The sequence below is a fragment of the Lutjanus erythropterus genome, chromosome 14 (genome assembly GCF_056507025.1).
Source record: "Lutjanus erythropterus isolate fLutEry1 chromosome 14, fLutEry1.hap2, whole genome shotgun sequence".
In the NCBI taxonomy this organism is placed as follows: domain Eukaryota; kingdom Metazoa; phylum Chordata; class Actinopteri; order Lutjaniformes; family Lutjanidae; genus Lutjanus; species Lutjanus erythropterus.
Genome location: NC_139330.1, coordinates 32291407 through 32309917, shown reverse-complemented (window position 1 = coordinate 32309917; position 18511 = coordinate 32291407). Strand labels below are relative to the sequence as shown.

The following is an 18511-nucleotide window of genomic DNA, read 5'->3' as shown; positions in this document are numbered from 1 at the left end:
AGTTTTTACGTTTTTTTCTGAATTTGGAACAACCTGTTCATCTTGCACTGCAGCCTGCAGCGAAGTGAGCCCCGAGTCCCCTTTGACACACTAATAGAGTTGCCAACAATTGCCTTACACACAGCCATGGGGAGTTTCGTTGACTGGGAAGGAGTAATTCCTTCTCTGGGTGTCCCTGCTGATCTTGTGACTCCAGTTCACCCTGTTAACCCCTATTGTTGGTGGCATCTCGGTCAAATGGCTGAATGAAAAAAGTTTTCAAAGCTTTCCCAGAAGAAGTGCAGTGAAGAGAGGAGTATGAACTCACAGTTGAACCAAATTGTATTTGAAACATGATTAGGTCCTGGTTCCCATATTGTAAATCATTGCATTATCCAGTATAATTACCATTCTTCATTCATAGCATAGCTTATACACATCCTGCTAACCCAATGATGACCCACATGAGGAAATAGATTTGATTTGTTCTACTTAATCATTCACAGTGTTTTCATACACACAAACAGACTACATACAAATGTTTTTAGTACTGATTTTCTGGTGAGAATTGTGCAGCAGCAGCAGAAATATCATTAATTGTGCATACTGTATAAAGAGAGAGAAAGAGGAAGAGAGAAACACATTAAACAACAACAAAAAATAATCTTAAAGCAGGAGAGAAACAGGCGCGTTTTCAGATACAGAGACTACGATATAAGTAGAGAGGATGGATGATTAAGGATGCCATTACAGGCTACCCAGTCGCACCATAGACCAGATGGCACGAGGAAGTTTCCACCGCTCGACAGGGACCGAGAAATGGAGCGATGAAGGGAGCACTGGGAGAGGAAAAGAGGGATTACACCAACTCTTCACAGGAAAGAAACAACAGGGAGCAGAGAAATTAACACAGTGAGGACAGAAGGAGGGAACAAATGAAAGATTGATATATATGCATGGAGAGAGATGCATTATGGTGGAGTGTGAAAACACTAAAAATGAAAAAAAAAAGATGGCTGATTTCTCTACGAGACAAAATAGATGTAGCAGAAGCATGCTGGTGGATCAGCTGGCAAAGCTGCTGCCGTGTCCTAGTAATGTTGTGGTGAAGCTGCACAATTAACTGTATCCTCACAGAGATGCTAAAGACTCAAGACCTTGAGTTGGAGTCCAAGTTAAGTCTGAAGTCTTTGAGGGACAAGTCCAAGTCACAAGTCTCCATGATGGGATGAAGGCTGGGAACAAATACAGCCTTCTGTTGTTAGAAAGCGGGGACAAAGGTTATGTTCTGTAACAATGAAGAGCAGTGTAAGGAAAAAAATCACAGCTTTATATGCGCCAACACACAGGAGGGAGAACACACAACCAAATCACCAGAAATAAATCACAAAACATTCAGTACAGAGTAAGTCATGGAAAAATGGAGACATCCCACAAATAAAAGCTAATGAAAGAGCAGTGAGAAGACTAAGAAGCCACCTTATTCATCTGCACAAAGCTGAAAAATGAAGAATTTCATTCTCAGAACTCTACCTGAACAAGTGTGACAAACAAACACTCAGTGATCTTTTCGAAATATTCAGTGAATGCCAATCTAATCAAGCAAACAAACTAACATTAGATAGCTGATGCTGAGCCAAATATGTTTGCTAACCGTCCATAGGCACTAATATTAACTTTCATATTAACTTACAAAGTGACTCACCTATCCAGATGCATTATCAGGTGGTTGATAAAGTTTGATGTGGCTGATCCAACATCCTTTATCCCTGCAGACATTGCATTAAGCAAATCTTTTGTATGGTCCTTGTGTGCAGTTATTATAGCCAAAGGGGTTGACAAATGGCACAGCAGCTGCAGGTGTGCTCGCTCGCCAAGTGTTGCTTCAGCTACAGTCACCGGCGGCTGTGCGCACCAGGTCCACAAAGTTCCGATTACATGACGATAACTGAGATAATAACATTCAGCTCATCCTTTCCTTAATGTTAATGCACGAAAACCAAGTCGAAGTTAGTTCTGAAGTCTTTTGAGGAAGAGTCAAAGTCAAGTCTCTGTGCAGTGTGGCTGAAGTGCGACTTGAGTCCACGTTGCATCTCTGTGTACTTTAAAGCATTATAAAATTATTGATAATTTATATTGTCAGTTGTTTTTTTTAAGCAAAAATGTCAAATATGAATATGTTGTAGTATGTTTTCTGCTTTGTAGATGTGAATGTTTGCTGCTCCTGTCTGTTTCATAGAGATCTCACTTGAATGTCTTAAGTTTGGACTTTTGGTCAAAATTCACAGGTCCTGTCATTTCCTAGTGACCAAGACTAGTTTTCAGTTGTGTCTGAAGTTCCCTACTTGGTGATGTGCTGAGCTATCTTATGTTAAGGGTGCAGACTCTGCTGAAGATGTAGCTAAATGCTGCAGAAAAAGCTGAAACTTGAGTTGCAAATTTTCATTAAAAAATGCAAAAGTCGGTCATTTCAAATATAATCAAGATTTTGTTTTTCTTACACTATCATCAGTCTATAGCTGATACCACGTCCACCTCTCCTCCTCCTCTTTCTGTCATCTTTCTTATCACTCTCTGCTGTAAATGATATAATAAATTGAAAAAAACAGTCAGGATATTGGTGAGACAAAGCAGTGTATGTGAGGAAGCGGATGAAATAAGAGAACAGGGCACTGGTGAAGGTGAGAGGGATATACACAGAGCGGGAGAGAAATAAAGAGTAAATGAAGGAGGGATTTAGGGAGAGAAAAGGAAGCACTGACAGCAGCGGAAGAGAACGACCTAATGACAATAAAGGTATGCCAGGCTGAAGCAGATAATAAGTTTGTGAATAAAAGCAAAATCAAAGGTAATAAACAATAAAGCATCTGTTTACAGAGAGTCCCCATCTTAGAGAAGTTGGAGGAAACATAGTGTTTAGTGCCGTGCTTTTTCACCCCATCAACACTCGCAATAAATGTGTGTATTTACATGTCCCTCAACTCTGCGCAAACACACCCCTGTCTTTATAAATATCATCATTTATTCATTACTGCTCGTATCTGCACTACTTTATTGTCCACTAGCCACCTCTCTGACTCACTGCAGACTCAGGAGGGAGGGAGAGTCGTGATGGTTGAAAGAAAAAAAAACAAAAGAAAGATAGATAAAGGGTAATTACGGCAGTTGGAGAGAGGAGGATGATTGTAAGAGATGGTGCGTGAAAGGCATTTAAAAGGATAGTTATTAAAGTTAAGTCTAAAAGGATTATTTGAAGTGGGGAGTACCGGTGTAGGAAGCTTCTGTGGACAGGGTCAGAAGCAAAACATATTTAGCCACTTAAAAAAATCAATATCAGTTGAAGTGTACTCTATATTTAGAACATTTTCACCGCCTAACTTTGCCTGCAGACAGCCTTTTCTGATCAGAAACCAGTGTTATATAAGACAAATATTGTTCTCATCAAACCAACCAGACTCCTTGAGGAAAAACGGTCATTTTGCATCACAGAACACAGCAGTTGCTGGCCTACCACTGGTTCAAACGATGAGTTTGCTTGTGTGACAGTGGTTAACCAGAAACGCCCACATTCTTGTGAGTTAAAATTACTGTTTTTGCCAAGGGAGCCTGGTTGAGTGTGAGGGAACAATATTTGGCTTTTAGAACAGTGGTTTCAGTATGTGATGATAAGCAAGTGTTGCTTTAATGCAAAGAGTTGGTAATGACCATTTAAAAAATGAATAAATTTACTCCAGATGTCATGGTAAATGTGTGACAATTAGCAAATATAATGATTAACCAATTATCACGTACTTACCATGAAATTTGAGGGTAATTTGCAGGTTAATTCAAAGAAATCTCTAATATGTTACTCAGTAATTGCCACCCACTACATGACTACAGTACTTGCGAATTATTACATACTTAACCAGGAAATTTTAGGGTAATTTGTGGGTAATTTCCTAGCAATTTCAAACATGTTACTTGATAATTGCTACCAATTTACCCTGAAATTAGGGCACCTGTAAATTAAAACACTAACTGTTAATTTCCTAGAATGGATTATGTAATTTTGTACAAAGTAGAAAGTATAAAACATAAATAAAAACAGTGCAATGATTTGCAAATCCTTTTTAATTTGTTATAAGTTGAATACTGTACAAAGAGAAGATATTTAATGTTCAAACTAACAAACTTTGTTTTTTTGGTTTGTTTGTTTTTTTTTGTAAATATACAGTCATAAAAATACTTGCCACCAGCACCAGCTGTACACTTAATAAGTTTTCCCCAGCTCTCTCCAGGAAATAATTTCTAGGAAATTATTAGGATTTCCTGTAGGAAATTAATAGGAATTTAAGGTAGCATTAATTGGCATTTCCCTAGATTAAACAGTATCTCTGCTGTTTGTCTGCTATTTCTACTTTTCTCTTGCTTTCTCCTTCGTATAGCTCTCCTCTCCTCTCCTCTCCTCTCCTCTCCTCTCCTCTCCTCTCCTCTCCTCTCCTCTCCTCCATAAGATAATGAATTGTTCCACCTGTGGAAGTCACTTCTCTCCATCCCTTGTTTCGTCTTCATTTGCTCCCCCGTTACGTTCCTCCTCTGCCTCCGTGCTTGCTGCGAGTGGAGGGGTTTCGAGCGCTAATTTGTTTTTGTTTTGCCGTGCTAACCTTGGAGGGGCGACACGCCGTTATTAGCTTCTCCTGCTCTTCTGCTGCCACACATTAGATTCAGGTCGACACGGAAGGCACTTTTCATTTGGATTTAATTCTCCCTCTCCCCCTCCAGCTCTCCCTCCCTCCTCTCCCAGCCTCCCCTCAACCCTGCCACCCTCACACATCTAATTAGATTTGGGGGGGAAAATGAACTCTGATTAAAAACGCGGTCCTCTCCAAGTTGACACACCACAGGCACACACCCACGCACTGTCTGCTGCACACACACACACACACACATGCGCACACATGGCACAGCCCAGTGAAAAGCCCAGGGCTTTTTGGAGTTTGTTTGGAAGATGTTGGGAGCATTATATATATTGGAGGAGCAGACAGTGGCTGCCGTTCAAGCCTCCTTCTCCTCCTCCTCCTCCTCCTCCTCCTCTCACCCATCTTCATCAAGTCCTCCATTAGTGCAGATCAGATCAAACTGTCAATCAGCCCAGTTCGCCTGCCTTCTTCGATCTGGACTCACGATTCCTCTCTCTGTCCCACCATGCATTATTAACACAGATTTTCTCATATCCTGAGAGGAAATTAAAATCTGTGTTGATGTGTGTATGTGTGTGTGTGTGACGTGGCTGATAAGTATCTGTTGAGCCTGCAGTTCTTTGGTGGACAGTTTGCAGCATCAATCTCAGTGTGGCTGGTTAAGGTGTGTGTGCCCAGTACAGCCTGAAGATGAGATCAAAAGTCACTGAAGCTGTAATCTTTCTTTTTAATTTAGAGGTAGAAGTTAGTAGCTATTGTTGGAAGACAGACATCAGGTCAGGTTTGGTGGGCTTTTGAAACTTCACCATCACAATAGAGAACTTGTTTGAAAAAAATTCTGCAAAAGTGCCCTTTAGAGTGCCCTGTCAGTGAACAAAACATGAAGTGCCCTCTAGAGAGTCCTTTCAGTGGACAAAATGCGTTAAAGTTCTCTCTAGAGTGCCCTTCCAGTGGCAAAAATGTGGAAAATACCCTTTAGAGTGCCCTTTCAGTGGAGAAAATATGATGAAGTCCCTCTAGAATGCCCTGATAAAGTGCCCTTCTAGTATACAAAACACGAAATTCAGTGTGCTGGTGCCCTGCTGCATACAGCTGGCACCCTTTGTCTTATTCTTTTTTTTTCACCTCTGCCCCTCTGACAGCCTGCACCCTTTCCTAATCAGACCTGCAGGTTTTATGTTGGATCTCACTTCAGTTTACAGCAAGTCAGTATCCAGTTAAACAAAAGGCCTGTAATCCTGCTGCTATACAAAATGTTAATATTGAATGACTCTGCAAAACACTGCATTATGGTCAATGATAACATTTTGCAGCATTCATTGTTTTAAGTATGGTATGTATGGTTCAATGTCGCAGTCACTGTTTAATTTATTCTAATTTATTCCATGCTGTTTTTGAATTTGACAGGATGCACATTTTCCGTACTTTATTTTAATTGTTTATTCGATAGGGACAAAGCATGTTAATGAACATTAGTATTAAATAGAGGAAGGTAACAAAACAGAAATATTACAAGTTACAATATATAGATACAAGAATATACAAGTAGAAAAAGACAAAATGAACAGGAAAGTCAGAAACACAACACAACACAACACAGATCCAACCTCTGCATCCTGTGGACACTATTTCACAAACTGGATCTGGTTTCCAAATTTCCTCAACTCAACCCCAACCCCCTTTGCCGACAAAGAATGTCTTCAAAGGTAGAATCAGTCAGATTTGTCCAAGCACCAGAGACATCATTTTCTCCTTCCCAGTGTGTCAAATACCTTACATACATTTTGGCTTGGTAAATCATCCACAACACGTCACAGTAATTACAAATACAAGTTAAGGGCAGCATCTCTGCAGATATAGTCACCAGCACACACTTCTAGTGGGTCATAACTGATGATTTTATACATTATTGTTGTATTGTTTTTAAGAAAATGTTACATATTGTGCCTTTAATCTTTCCACCCTCTGCGTCATTATTTCAACTTGCTTACGGTTATGACAGTCGTCTAAATACTGTTTTAAAGGATCTATGCAGCCAGGATTTTTTTTTTTAACTACTGAGTCTAAAACAACAACAACAATAACAACAAAAAACAGAATCAGTCTGCATACCTGACCATGTTTGAGTGCAGATGCAGAACAGAAACCCTTCTCAGACCATTTATAGCCTTGGTGTCCTTAACCAAATACCACATAAAAATAAAATTTCAAATACCTCAGAAGTCAGTGGCCTGGTAGCTCAGTTGGTGTTGAGTGTTTGAGACTGTAAGTCCTGTAGTTATCACTGCCTTGCCTCCACTAAGATAACTAAAACTTTTTTAAAGGAAAAGTTGTGTGACTTCCCAGTAGAAATGAAGCCTGTTACAGCAACCAAGGTGCCAAGTGTCAGAAGTGAAAAATATTTAAACTTTTATCACCGCATGTCACATGTGTCAGATGGATTTTAGCTTCCAGACAACAGCATACACCTGGATCCCCTGCTGACTGATGATTACCTAAGGAGAGGTGCCAGTTTGATCCGGGGCATTACAGGTTAGGTTCAAATACAGCTGACAAAACATCAGTATCAGTGCAAGATGGAGAGAGAGATTCCACAGAGATATCACAGGTTCACATCTCCAAATTGACTTGAACATGTTAATTGCCGCTGTCTAGCAGGCTGTTAAGCAAAGACTTTACCCTCTTACCTTTCCTCTTAACAACCTCATTATAGTAATTGTAACACTTAACTTTTGAATCCTGGAGCTATTGAGCATAAATTATTATATCAGTCGTAGAAAAAGTTTGAAATATTATTTTGAGTTTAGAGTTTCTGTACTGCCCCACCATGCTTCACCAATCAGATGCCTTCAATTATAGATTTATAACTCTGTGTTTGTGACATTTTCATTGGGGTGCAATTACAGGGGTAAGTAAACATTAATTTTCTATTTAATGTAATGAAATTAGATGCCATTTATAGAACCCCTTTCCCAAATGTTAGCTTGGTAATATAGGACTAGTCGCCATCTGCACAACTCCAGATTGTGAACAGTGGTTTGGGCAATAGAATTTTTTATTTAAAGGACCAGTGTGAATAATTTGTAGGGAGTATTGGTCCTCTTCCACAGAGGCCACCATGTTTCATCTGTATGTTTCTACAGTAGACAAACCAAACACACTCTAGATATTTAGTTTTTCTCCAGGGTCTAATTGTCACTATTGGTTCTCCTACATGCTTGGAAGGGTAGAGTGAGGCAAGGTGTTTGGCTGGATGGACATGCTGGTCCTTCAAATCAGTGCGTTCTCAACCAGGGGTTGGGACCCCAAGAGAATTCTGACATAACTTCCAGGGGAGAATAAAAAGTGAAGAATAAAATACAACAATATATTGTGGCAAGCAGCATGGAATGAGATAGAGCTGTGTATTAGCAAGAATCTGGTGATATGATACATAGCATGAGACAGGGGTTACATTTCAATATATTGTGGTATATTGTACTACCATGGACAATATTATATAATGCTAATTTTTAAATCTATTTTTTGGATCATTGTATAGATGACAAACCACCATATGTATAAGATAAGTTAGAACTTTATTAATCTCAAAGGAAATTCTTGTGGCAGGTTGCTTCAGAATTACAGTAACATAATAGATAATGGAACATGAAATAAGTAAAATATAAACAAGTATATAAAGAGTAAATGCAATGAAACAGTGCCTGATAAAATAAGAACAGAAGTACATAAATTGAGTACAAAAGTAGCTAAATAGAAAATGTGGTAATGGCAGTTACATTGAAAATGATATTGGCATTTGTATTGAGAGATAGTAAAAAAGTTATATACCACCAGATAATGAATGTAAGATGGTACGTCGTTTGAATGAAATTGTACATGATAATAATGAAAGATAGATAGATAGTGACAGTGAAAGTATTATTGCACAGTTTATTAAAACAAGACATTGAACATAATGGAAAAAAATATATCATAATATAGCCCATGATATTGAATTTTGCTGAACATTGTATAGCCCCTATTGAATATAGTATAGTATAAAATGTGTATAACATTTTAGTTTAAAAAGTTATTTTTTATGCTAGCAGAACAGGGAAGATGGGCAACAGCACTGCTATCTAGCAGTCAGGAGTTAAAATGAACCACTGTCACAAATCTTTGCATTTATCACAATATCATAGTACAGTGTTTTGAGAATCAAAACAGTATCACAAAATATAATATTCCAATACTCAATATTTTCAGTATTTTCTTACACCTCTAGAATGAGAACCAGCTAGCAGCTATCAGCAGTGTCAGCCCCTTGAAGCAAACATGTTGACTGTTAAGGTGCTCTTATTTTAATTAATCTAAAGCCAAAATCAAAGCAGCCATCGTTCTGTCAAAGCAGTGGTCCTTTCATAGTTTTGTAGCTTTTATGGGGGAGAAGATGGGGGGGTCACCAACCTGATTTCTTTCTGAGAACCCCTGCTTTAAATAATATCCATGTGTGGCCACTACAGCATGGTTAAAGTGAGGTAACAATCATGTTCAGTCTGTAACGCGGTGTGAGAATCAGACATATCTTCCCATCACCCTGACCTCCCACCCACACATGAAGTGTCGTATGGCACACGTCAAAACACAAACTAATTCATCTTTGTAGGTCTACACATTCGAGATGTCTTGACATGCCTCAACATGTTCAGATATGTTGTTTTTCTACTGGCATCGAATCTTTGGAAAAACATTGGTTTTATCACATTTGCTGCTCGGATCAACACACCCTGGCTACTGTATCTTTCTGTCTGTATGATGTGTCTGGTGTTTGCTGCAAGTGTCAGTTGGCAATGCTTTTGCGGTCACAATGTTTTGCCCAATATGAATGTTTTTTCTGGGGTTACCGGGCTGCATTTTCACTGTAAACACAAAACAAACCTGATTAAAGGAATAATTTGGTATATTGACAAATAGCTTTCCTTGAGAGAGTCAGTTAGCTTAGCATAGCACAAAGACCAAATGTAGGGGGAAACATCTCTGTCCAATGTTTAAAAATATATATATACAGTGTATCTCTTTTGTTCAAAGTGTCAAAATATCAAACCATTTCTTGGACAGTCTTAGCCAAATATTGAAAGCACACATTTATAACAACAGCAACAAAGTATCAACATATTTCATCATTAAGCTCATAGTTTTGTTTATAGATTGTCTGTTTGCACTCAGGTGAGAATAGGCAAACAATAGCTATTTGACTATTTACACCTGACCCCCTCTGTGTAACTACTTTGTAAGGTTTACTTGTTCAGGTTTAGGAAAAGATTATTTGCCTCAGACATGCAGGTGTAAATAAAAATATGGCTATTTACAGCCCACAGTCAAATAGCATCGTTGGTTACGGACACCTGGGTGCTTGGCTATACCATGCTAGGTGATATATACCAAACTGCAAATAGCCACAATGGCTATTCCATCCCAGCTGCAAATAGCATCTGCCTTTAATTTATGTCCTACCTATCATAGAAAAGCAAAGCCTGAAAAGCTGTACTGAGGGAATAAATGTACCTGTTCATAGAGTTCCCACCAGCTGCAGTATTACCAGGCTTTATTTATGTTTGATAGTATCTCTGTCACTCTGGTGCATGTGTTAATATGACCGACCTTTAACCCCTGCTGGTTATGAACTCATTGCTCTTGGTGCTGATTAGAATGCCCCCCCCCCCTTCAATCCTCTCACCGTGTCCTCTGCCGAACACCTCGCTCTTAAACAAGGACTCCCAATTAGCACACCGCTTAACGAGGTCGTTAGCAACCTGGCCGCCCCAAGTCCCCAACTCTACTGGCTCTCCGTTTACGTTCAGACTCATCTGGCTAAATGGCACATTTACACCAACACATCACACAACATGCACACACACACACAGAGTCATTTCCATATTAATATAATGGCAGCACGTAGGGGTCATTAAAACATCAGAGAGTTGTAAAATCCAAATAGTAAAATACACAGAGCTGATAGCTCCAATGATAACTAGAGAGAGAGAGAGATACTTTATGATGATATTTGGTGGTATGAAGTGTTTTATGAAGTCATCTCCCAGATTATCTTCCCTATCTTCTCCATATCACCATAATTTGATGTGAAAAGGTTAGGATAATGACTTCTTATTTCTTGTGATGAAATTAGATGAGGGGGTTGAACTGTGGGTCATCCTCCACTGCTCTTTCTTCTCACCAGCAATAACTGAGGTACTCTTTATTTAAAAAAAAAAGAAGAGGTGAAATTGTGGACGATGTGTGTTGTCACTCTATTCTGACTATTCTCAATTTTCTGCCAAAATAAGATGAAAATTGTAGTAAACTGATGTGTTTTTCATCTGAGGCTGTTTTTCATGGTAAATCTCAATGCTACTATGAAACATAGGTAGGGAGAGTCATTGTTTGCAAATCACAAGTGAAGTTTTTGAATTCAAGTCCTAAGTCAAGACTGAGGAGTCCAAAGTCCTAAACTTTGAGTTTGAGTCCTCAACAGGTCATAATGTAACAGTGAGTTTCCAGCCTCATTAATTTACAAACTTACCATCTTCTAATGTTAGCTAAGCATTAGCTCACTATGTTAATATTACCCTCAACTTGCCCTTCTTTGTGCACCTTCAAATGTTGAACAAAGTTGGAGGTTCTTACATCTCTGTCATGTAATGTAATTTTCAACCCATGTTTTGCATAATGCAATCATTTTTTTGTCGACTGCCTCTAAGTTTGTATGCAAACAAAACCGTGTTTCATTTTTTTCCCAGCTGATGCAGCAGTAGTTCTTCATGATTCTGTCCTGCAACTTGATTGGATTGTTGTTGGATTGGGTCAAACAAAGTGGATCTAAGATTTTAAGTGTCGACTTGTTAGTTGATTCAGGAAATGAATTGATTTGTAGTACACTTTTTTTTAATAACCCTTTTTAATCTTTGGGCTTATGGGTATTTTGAAGTCAAAATGCTCAAGTGAAATCACAAATCCTGTGTTGAAGTCCAACTCATGTCCACAACTCTGGAACACATTAATATGTCAGATCATGGTATGCCTCCAACTTTGTGGCAGCAGTTTGTGATCAGCCATTTTTTTGTTTAAACATAACAATGCAGACAATACACCCCTGTGCATGAAGCCAGGTCTGTTAAGAAATGGTTTCTGCTGTTTAGTGTGGAAGAAACTGAATGATCTGCACAGAGTTCTGACCTCAACCCCATCCAGCACCTGTGAACACTGACTGTGATCTAGGCCTGGTGGAAAGCTTAAAACCACAAGTCATGTTAAAGATGGTTTTGGAATGACACGGTCTGGAATCACATGTTGTATTGGTGTAGTATTTAGCCATGCACTTAGAAATCAAATCTGGTAAAATTAAATGACAATAGACAAGATTTTTTGATGGATGAGGATTTTTTTTGTTGTTATTGTTTTGATATTTGTCGTCAGCTGTCATGATATGGGCACAGTAAATATAAGAAAATCAATGATTCAGTAGACCTCTGGTTGGTCTGTTATTTTCTTATATTGAAACACCTCTGGGACTGTCTGCTACTAACAGTGCTGACATTATGTCAAAGACATCTATGTGTTGTGTTGTAGTGTTATCTCCTGAAGTTAGTGTGCTAATCAGCTTACCGTGTCCTGTAAAACCTATCTTGTAAAACCACTCGATACTGTGTTTAGGCACAGTGTGTGTTCACTGAGAGGCTGCTGAGCTCAGCTCTGTTGCCAGAGATGTAAACACCAACACTTCCCTGGTGCTTTGAGCTCTCGGTCTGGACAGACTCACGTCAGCTATAGGTCCACCTGCAGCATGACTAACTAAGCTAAGGGAGTGGTCTTCCACAGGAGGCCAATTGTTACATATTGCTCCTTTAATAAAAGCATTTTACAGTGATCAGAGAAGCTGCATACAAATCTTTTTCTCACTGTTTCCTCTTGATTGACCTTACACAATTTTTCCTTTCAGATATACAAACACAAAGCTAAAATATTGCATTCAGCAATTTGTCTATGTGTGTTTGTTTCTCTTTAGCTTGTGATGAGTGGACTGTCCTCCCCAGACCAGGTCTACACCGGGACGTCAACCGCTTTGGACATTCTGCTGTGGTTAGCAACGGGTGAGCTTCTTCCTTCCCTCCATATCAGTTTATTCATCTGAGTACAACAGCCACAGGTTTAGAATTGGGTAGGGATCGTAGGGGCATGCAATAATTATGATAAAAAAAAATAATAATAATAAAATCACTGTTGTATGTTGGTGTCTAGTCTGTGTTGGTTAGTGAGACTCAGTATTGTGACAAAGCACCTGTACTAATTATATGCACAAAAAAAAAATGTGTTTTCAGGTTTTGAAAGATTGTGTTCTCATTATGTCTCACATTGGTTTGGTTCATCTATAGCCATGGGTCTACTTTCACTGCCAAAATATTCAACATATAAATTAGGTGACTAGAACCAGAGGGAAATATATACATACCTCACATTGTGTACCAGTGAGTCCAGTGTTTAGCAAGTTTCTGAAATTTAGCGATTAGTTACAGTTACTAGTTACCTTGTGCATATAAAAGTAATTAGTTACTAAGAAAAGTAACTTTTGCTTTACTTTAATGTCTGGAGGCACACATATCTATATTAATTTAGTGGAGTTATTTTATTTTACTGTGGCTGTTATTTTAGTGTGATGCAACCGAACTGACTTATTAACCCTCCCATTGTAGCTCCAGCTGGGACACGTTTATTGACCCCACAAATAAATAAAAAAAAATACCTGTCCTTTACAACAGCACCTCTGAATGTGCTAGAGACTAGTAACCTTGCTTAAGGATACATCAGCAGTGTATACTTCAGCTAACGCTGACACTCAAATCTAGGTAAAACTGGTAAATAATCTACTAAACCACACACTTATATTTATGCAAATAGCCCATCTTTTCATAATGCATTATTTCTTGGCACATTTTTACATTTCCTTGATGTCTACCTGCAGTATCCTCTAAGTTCTGGAAGCACAGAGTCTCACTTGACTTTCCCAGATTATGGTTTTGGTGTGTAGATTGTTTATGGATTGATCTCTTTATCTCAGTGTTATATTTAGTTCCAGTTTACACTTCTCTTGTCACTTCTCCCTCTGCTGACTTCTCTGAAGCTCTGAAGCCCTGTTCAGAAATCTGTTTCTGCCACCTCACCTGCATATATGCTGTTACTGTTTCTCCTGCGTCTCTCTCTCTCAGTTACCTTTACACTTTCTATCTATAGATACAGTGTATATGTGCACGGTGTATCTCTCTTTATTACTTCTAGAGCTCTCTTTATACCTTAGCCATTTTCAAATGTCTGCACTGCATTGTGGCTTCATTCAAACAGAAAAGTTGTTTGATCCACTTCCTCTATCCTTGTGCTTTGGCTTCTATAATAATCTGAATGTGGTTTTTGAACTGCTGCTTACAAAGAATCTACATAAGACCGTTAAAAAAAAAAAAAAAAAGCTAAATAAAGAAACAAGCACCCTGCATTCCTCAGCGAAGGTTCTCCTGTCGTGACTCAATTTTTTCTGAACCTCATGCAAAACTGGCTAAATGTAGATAACCTGATACCACATATTCTTGGTTGCATTTAATTTACACTACACCAATAAGAATCTACAAGACAATGCTTCATATCAAATTAGATAAAAACTAGAGATAATATTTTCTTTGTTAGACGATATTAGACCCTTTATTAAACCCTTATTAGACTTTATTAGAGGGTAAGTGGGGACACATTCACTCTAGTTTACAGCACATATCTGTTATTACATGTCTCTAATCTTCCTTTTATGAAGTCTAATAAAGGTCTAACAGTGAGAAATAATACACTTAAGTTTCTAGAGCTGTTTTGTTGTAATGTGTCCCTAATTACCCTATAAGAAACTTTAATAAGGGCCTAATAAAGGACCTAATACTGACTAATGAAGAACATATTTGTTCAATGTATAGTTGATACAATATATGACTTGTCATGTCTTATTAGTGTGCTGTTAAGTGTATGGTGTCTAATTATGCTACAATTACTGTCTAATAAAGCACATATTGTATGTATTTTTTTTCTAATTTGATACAACGCTGGGCTTGTTAGGTCTCATTGCTGTACTGTTGAGTGTATGGTGTCTAATTAGGATGTAGTTGTTTGTTTGCTGTCTTTAGTTGTTTGTTTACTGTCTAATTCAGGGTCATGCTCAGACTTCTTAGACTGGGGTAGGCTAACTGGGCCACTGACCATTTCTCTTTCTTTCTACTTTAATTACTAACATTGCAGTATCTTACAGTTTCTTATTTAAAAGATAAATTGTCATACTAATCAAAACAAAACAGAAATTGTTTTATTTCTACAATTAATTATTTTTACTTATTTACCCCTTTGCTGTATACACTTCTTAGTGTGTTTTTTGTTTTTGTGAGTAGCAAAAGGAGCACTACAATTAACATCTGATTTTAGAGCCTTGTATTGTAAAACGATCCATACAGTAAATTAACCATGTAAAAAAATACAAAACAAAAGAATCAAAAAGAATACAATGCACATACTGTATTTAAACACTTAACAAACAGGTGCTTCAAACTAAGGTCCTGCCTCTCACTGGACAGACAGCCAGTCATACTTGAGGATAATGGGATGGCACTTGATGTGGCCAGTCAGTTTTCAGGGGTGGCCAGTGCCCCCCGCACCTTGTTACATCTTATTATTGTACTGTCAAAAAAAGTGTGACTGATTTTTTTTTTTTTCGTTACTGGAAAAGTCCCCGTCACGATGCAGAGTGACTTGCTGAAGCAATTGCTGAATTCAGAAATAACGGTCTAACCCTTTAACACCATTTAAAGACCAAAAAGTCAGCTTTGAGCACAAAAATGTCAGCTTTGAAGTTTAAAAGGCTGCCTTCAAACCACGGTTTCTCCCAAAGTTCAGCTTGATTTTTGAAAGATTCTCCTGCTTTCTTAGCATTTCTTCATCTGTCTTCATCTCTGCAGGCATTTCTTGTTTCTTTAAGACTGTTGCTTCCTTCCACAGCTGTATGTGCAGGTCTCTACTGCCCTTGTGATTCAGTATAATGCTCTCTCTATATCTTCTTCAGCTCCATGTACGTGTTTGGAGGTTTTTCGGGCCTCCTTCTAAACGATGTGCTGGCCTACACCCCTCCCTCCTGCCCGGCCTTTTCTAACTCGGCTTTGTGTGCTGCCGCTGGGCCCGGCCTTCGCTGCCACTGGGTCAAAAGCAGATGTGTCCCCTGGGAGCCGAAACCACCCGAGCACATTTCTCTTGCTCCTTTCTGCCCTACTCGACCTGGTACGTCACTCCCGTCTGCCGAGCTCATTCTTTGCCATGTTTCCATGTCTGTTAAGTTCTGTCTTTGTCCCTAAAATGTTCCCTGTCATGTCAACATACTTTTCCTGAAATGTACCACACACTCACACGCAAGTGTTGCTCCCAAAAGGCCTATTTTTTCATGAGAATAATAATTATTCCAAAGGATTTGGCTTCTGAAGTTTGTTTGCATACCATAATTATAGGAACAGAAGGTCAGTGCTGCAACAATTACTTCATTTTGGAGTAATTAGGTTCAGTCTGAACTCCCCCCACCTTCCTCCTCCTCCTCCCACTCATCTGTCTCTGCCAGATGTAGATGCAGTTGCTTTTGCAGGTATTCTGCTGCAGGTTTAAAGAAAAAGCAATCATGCTTATAGTTGTGCTGACAGTTTTAGGACAATATTACACAAGGACTGCATTGAAGGACTGTATAGTGATTTTTCATCCTTAGGTCTATTTACTACAATTCTGGTCTTTATATACATTATTTGATGTACCTTCTCTGAAGGCCTAGAAGGCCTTAAGGTTTCCCCTGGGTCTGTAGAACAATTTCCTCACATATATCCGATATTTGGAAAAGGAGCCAGATGGACATTCCAGTGATACGCATGCTTTTCACATTGATGCAAAGTGACTCTGACTTCTTACTCCTTTTCTCATCTTGGCATTCCCACTGAAACACTTATTAGCTGACTATGATTAGTGGCAATTGATGTAGTAGCAGATGAGTAAATACTACAGCAAGAAGTAAGAACTAAACTCTCTTGAGAGATGTAGTAATGAACTTTATTTAATGAACTTTTATTTGTAAAAGAAAAATTACTATGGCAGCTACAAAGTGAAAAGCATTAAAGGGGCAGATCACCCCAAGATAAAAAAAAACATTTCCTCTTACTTGTAGTGCTATCAGGCTGTCTAGATAAGTTTTGGTGTCTGTCTGTCTGTCTTCTCTCAAATATAATGGAACTAGCTACTTGGCTTGTGGAGCTCAAAATTACAGCAATGCCTTTTCCCAGAAATCAAGACCTAGTTTCTTAAGATAACCTTTTCTTTCTACCAATCCACACCAATCAACTGGATCACCATGCAGAAGGAAGCATGCACATACTCAAGGACGAGAGGCTTGTGCTTGCGAAAACCATGTGATGGTTAATGGTATCCTTCTCAGCTGAGCAGTAACTTGTGGCCCATGTGTAGATGCACACTTCTTTCTGCGCATTGATTTGTTTGGCAGGTGTGCATTGCTAGAAAGACAATAGTTCCTAACTATTGACAGGTAATCAGGTCATGATTTCTCGAAACAGATGTTCTTCCAATGTGCTTTGTGCACCATATGCCAAATGCCATCTCTACAAACAGTATCTTCAAACCTCAACAACGTATACCAAAATTATGTAGATGGATAAATAGCACTTCAGACTTTGGGGTGAACGGTCCCTTTAAGTGTGTACAAGTTAGATGAACACATTATATGTTTTTTTCTGATGTGGAGTGCTAACTGATAACATAATGTCTGTTACAACTTACCACGCACATGCTCCATGCATTCAGTTTGCATTTTTTCCTATTATTTGCTGTGATTCAGTCCTCGATCTCTGACATGGAGAGACGTTACTACACTATTATACCACCACACAACAACGAGTACAAAAGTATAATCTGATCTGCTGATTTTTGTTTGCATTTGTGTGTTTATGGTCGTGTGTGTTTTGCTTTCTTCCAGACAGTACAGACGAGCAGTGTTTCCGGTTCTCAGACTGTGCGAGCTGCACCGCCAACACGCGGGGCTGTCAGTGGTGTGAGGACAGGAAGTGTATCTCTGCATCCAGTAACTGCACCGTGGTGAGTCTTCACAATCCTGCTAGTGGCCCCTGAGGCTACCGTGTTTATTAGACCTTATAATACAAGAATGTTTGATCGAATAAATTACATTCTGATGATTTTGCTTCTCTAGGACAGAGGTCTGCAACCTTAACAATCAAAAGAGCCATTTTTCAAAAAAAACAAAGAAAAATCTGTCTGGTGCTGCAACCATTAAATTCTCTATTTTCCTTAGAGTCTTTATTTTAATATGGCATCCATAGATTGCTTATGAAGACCCAAGATGATTAGTCACCATGACAGTTTAGAGGAAAAGGCACCAAGCCATAGACATAGGGTATGACACACATTTTAGTTGACAAAATATTAAAATTTTTTAAAAAAGAATTGATGTATAGGCTGCATATTTTTACAGATGGCAAATGTAAATATCACTTTACACTGTAAAAAATTGCTGAGACGACTCAAAATTTCCAGACATCATGCTGCAGAGTTTTGCGCCCAACTCAAACTCTAAAGTTTTGAAATGAACTTTAAAAAGTTTTCAGAGGGCCATTTAAAACACTAGTAATGGCTGATGATGTGAAACATTAGAGGCTGTTTGTCCGTTAGTGCTGTCAATATTTCCCTTTTAAATGATCTCACACATACTTTTTTGTCTGATGTCCTTCAATGCA

The 18511-nt window shown here is 38.7% G+C and overlaps 1 protein-coding gene across 2 annotated transcripts in view; it reads left to right on the top strand.

The window, feature by feature from the left end:
* The window catches only part of atrnl1a (attractin-like 1a), a 406244-nt gene that overhangs the window by 91434 nt on the left and 296299 nt on the right, over nucleotides 1-18511 (top strand). For both annotated transcript variants that reach the window (XM_084735770.1, XM_084735769.1), the window contains exons 11-13: nucleotides 12706-12790; nucleotides 15781-15992; nucleotides 17737-17855. In XM_084735770.1, the coding sequence (XP_084591896.1) occupies nucleotides 12706-12790; nucleotides 15781-15992; nucleotides 17737-17855 (416 nt within the window). The remainder of the gene's footprint in view (nucleotides 1-12705; nucleotides 12791-15780; nucleotides 15993-17736; nucleotides 17856-18511) is intronic.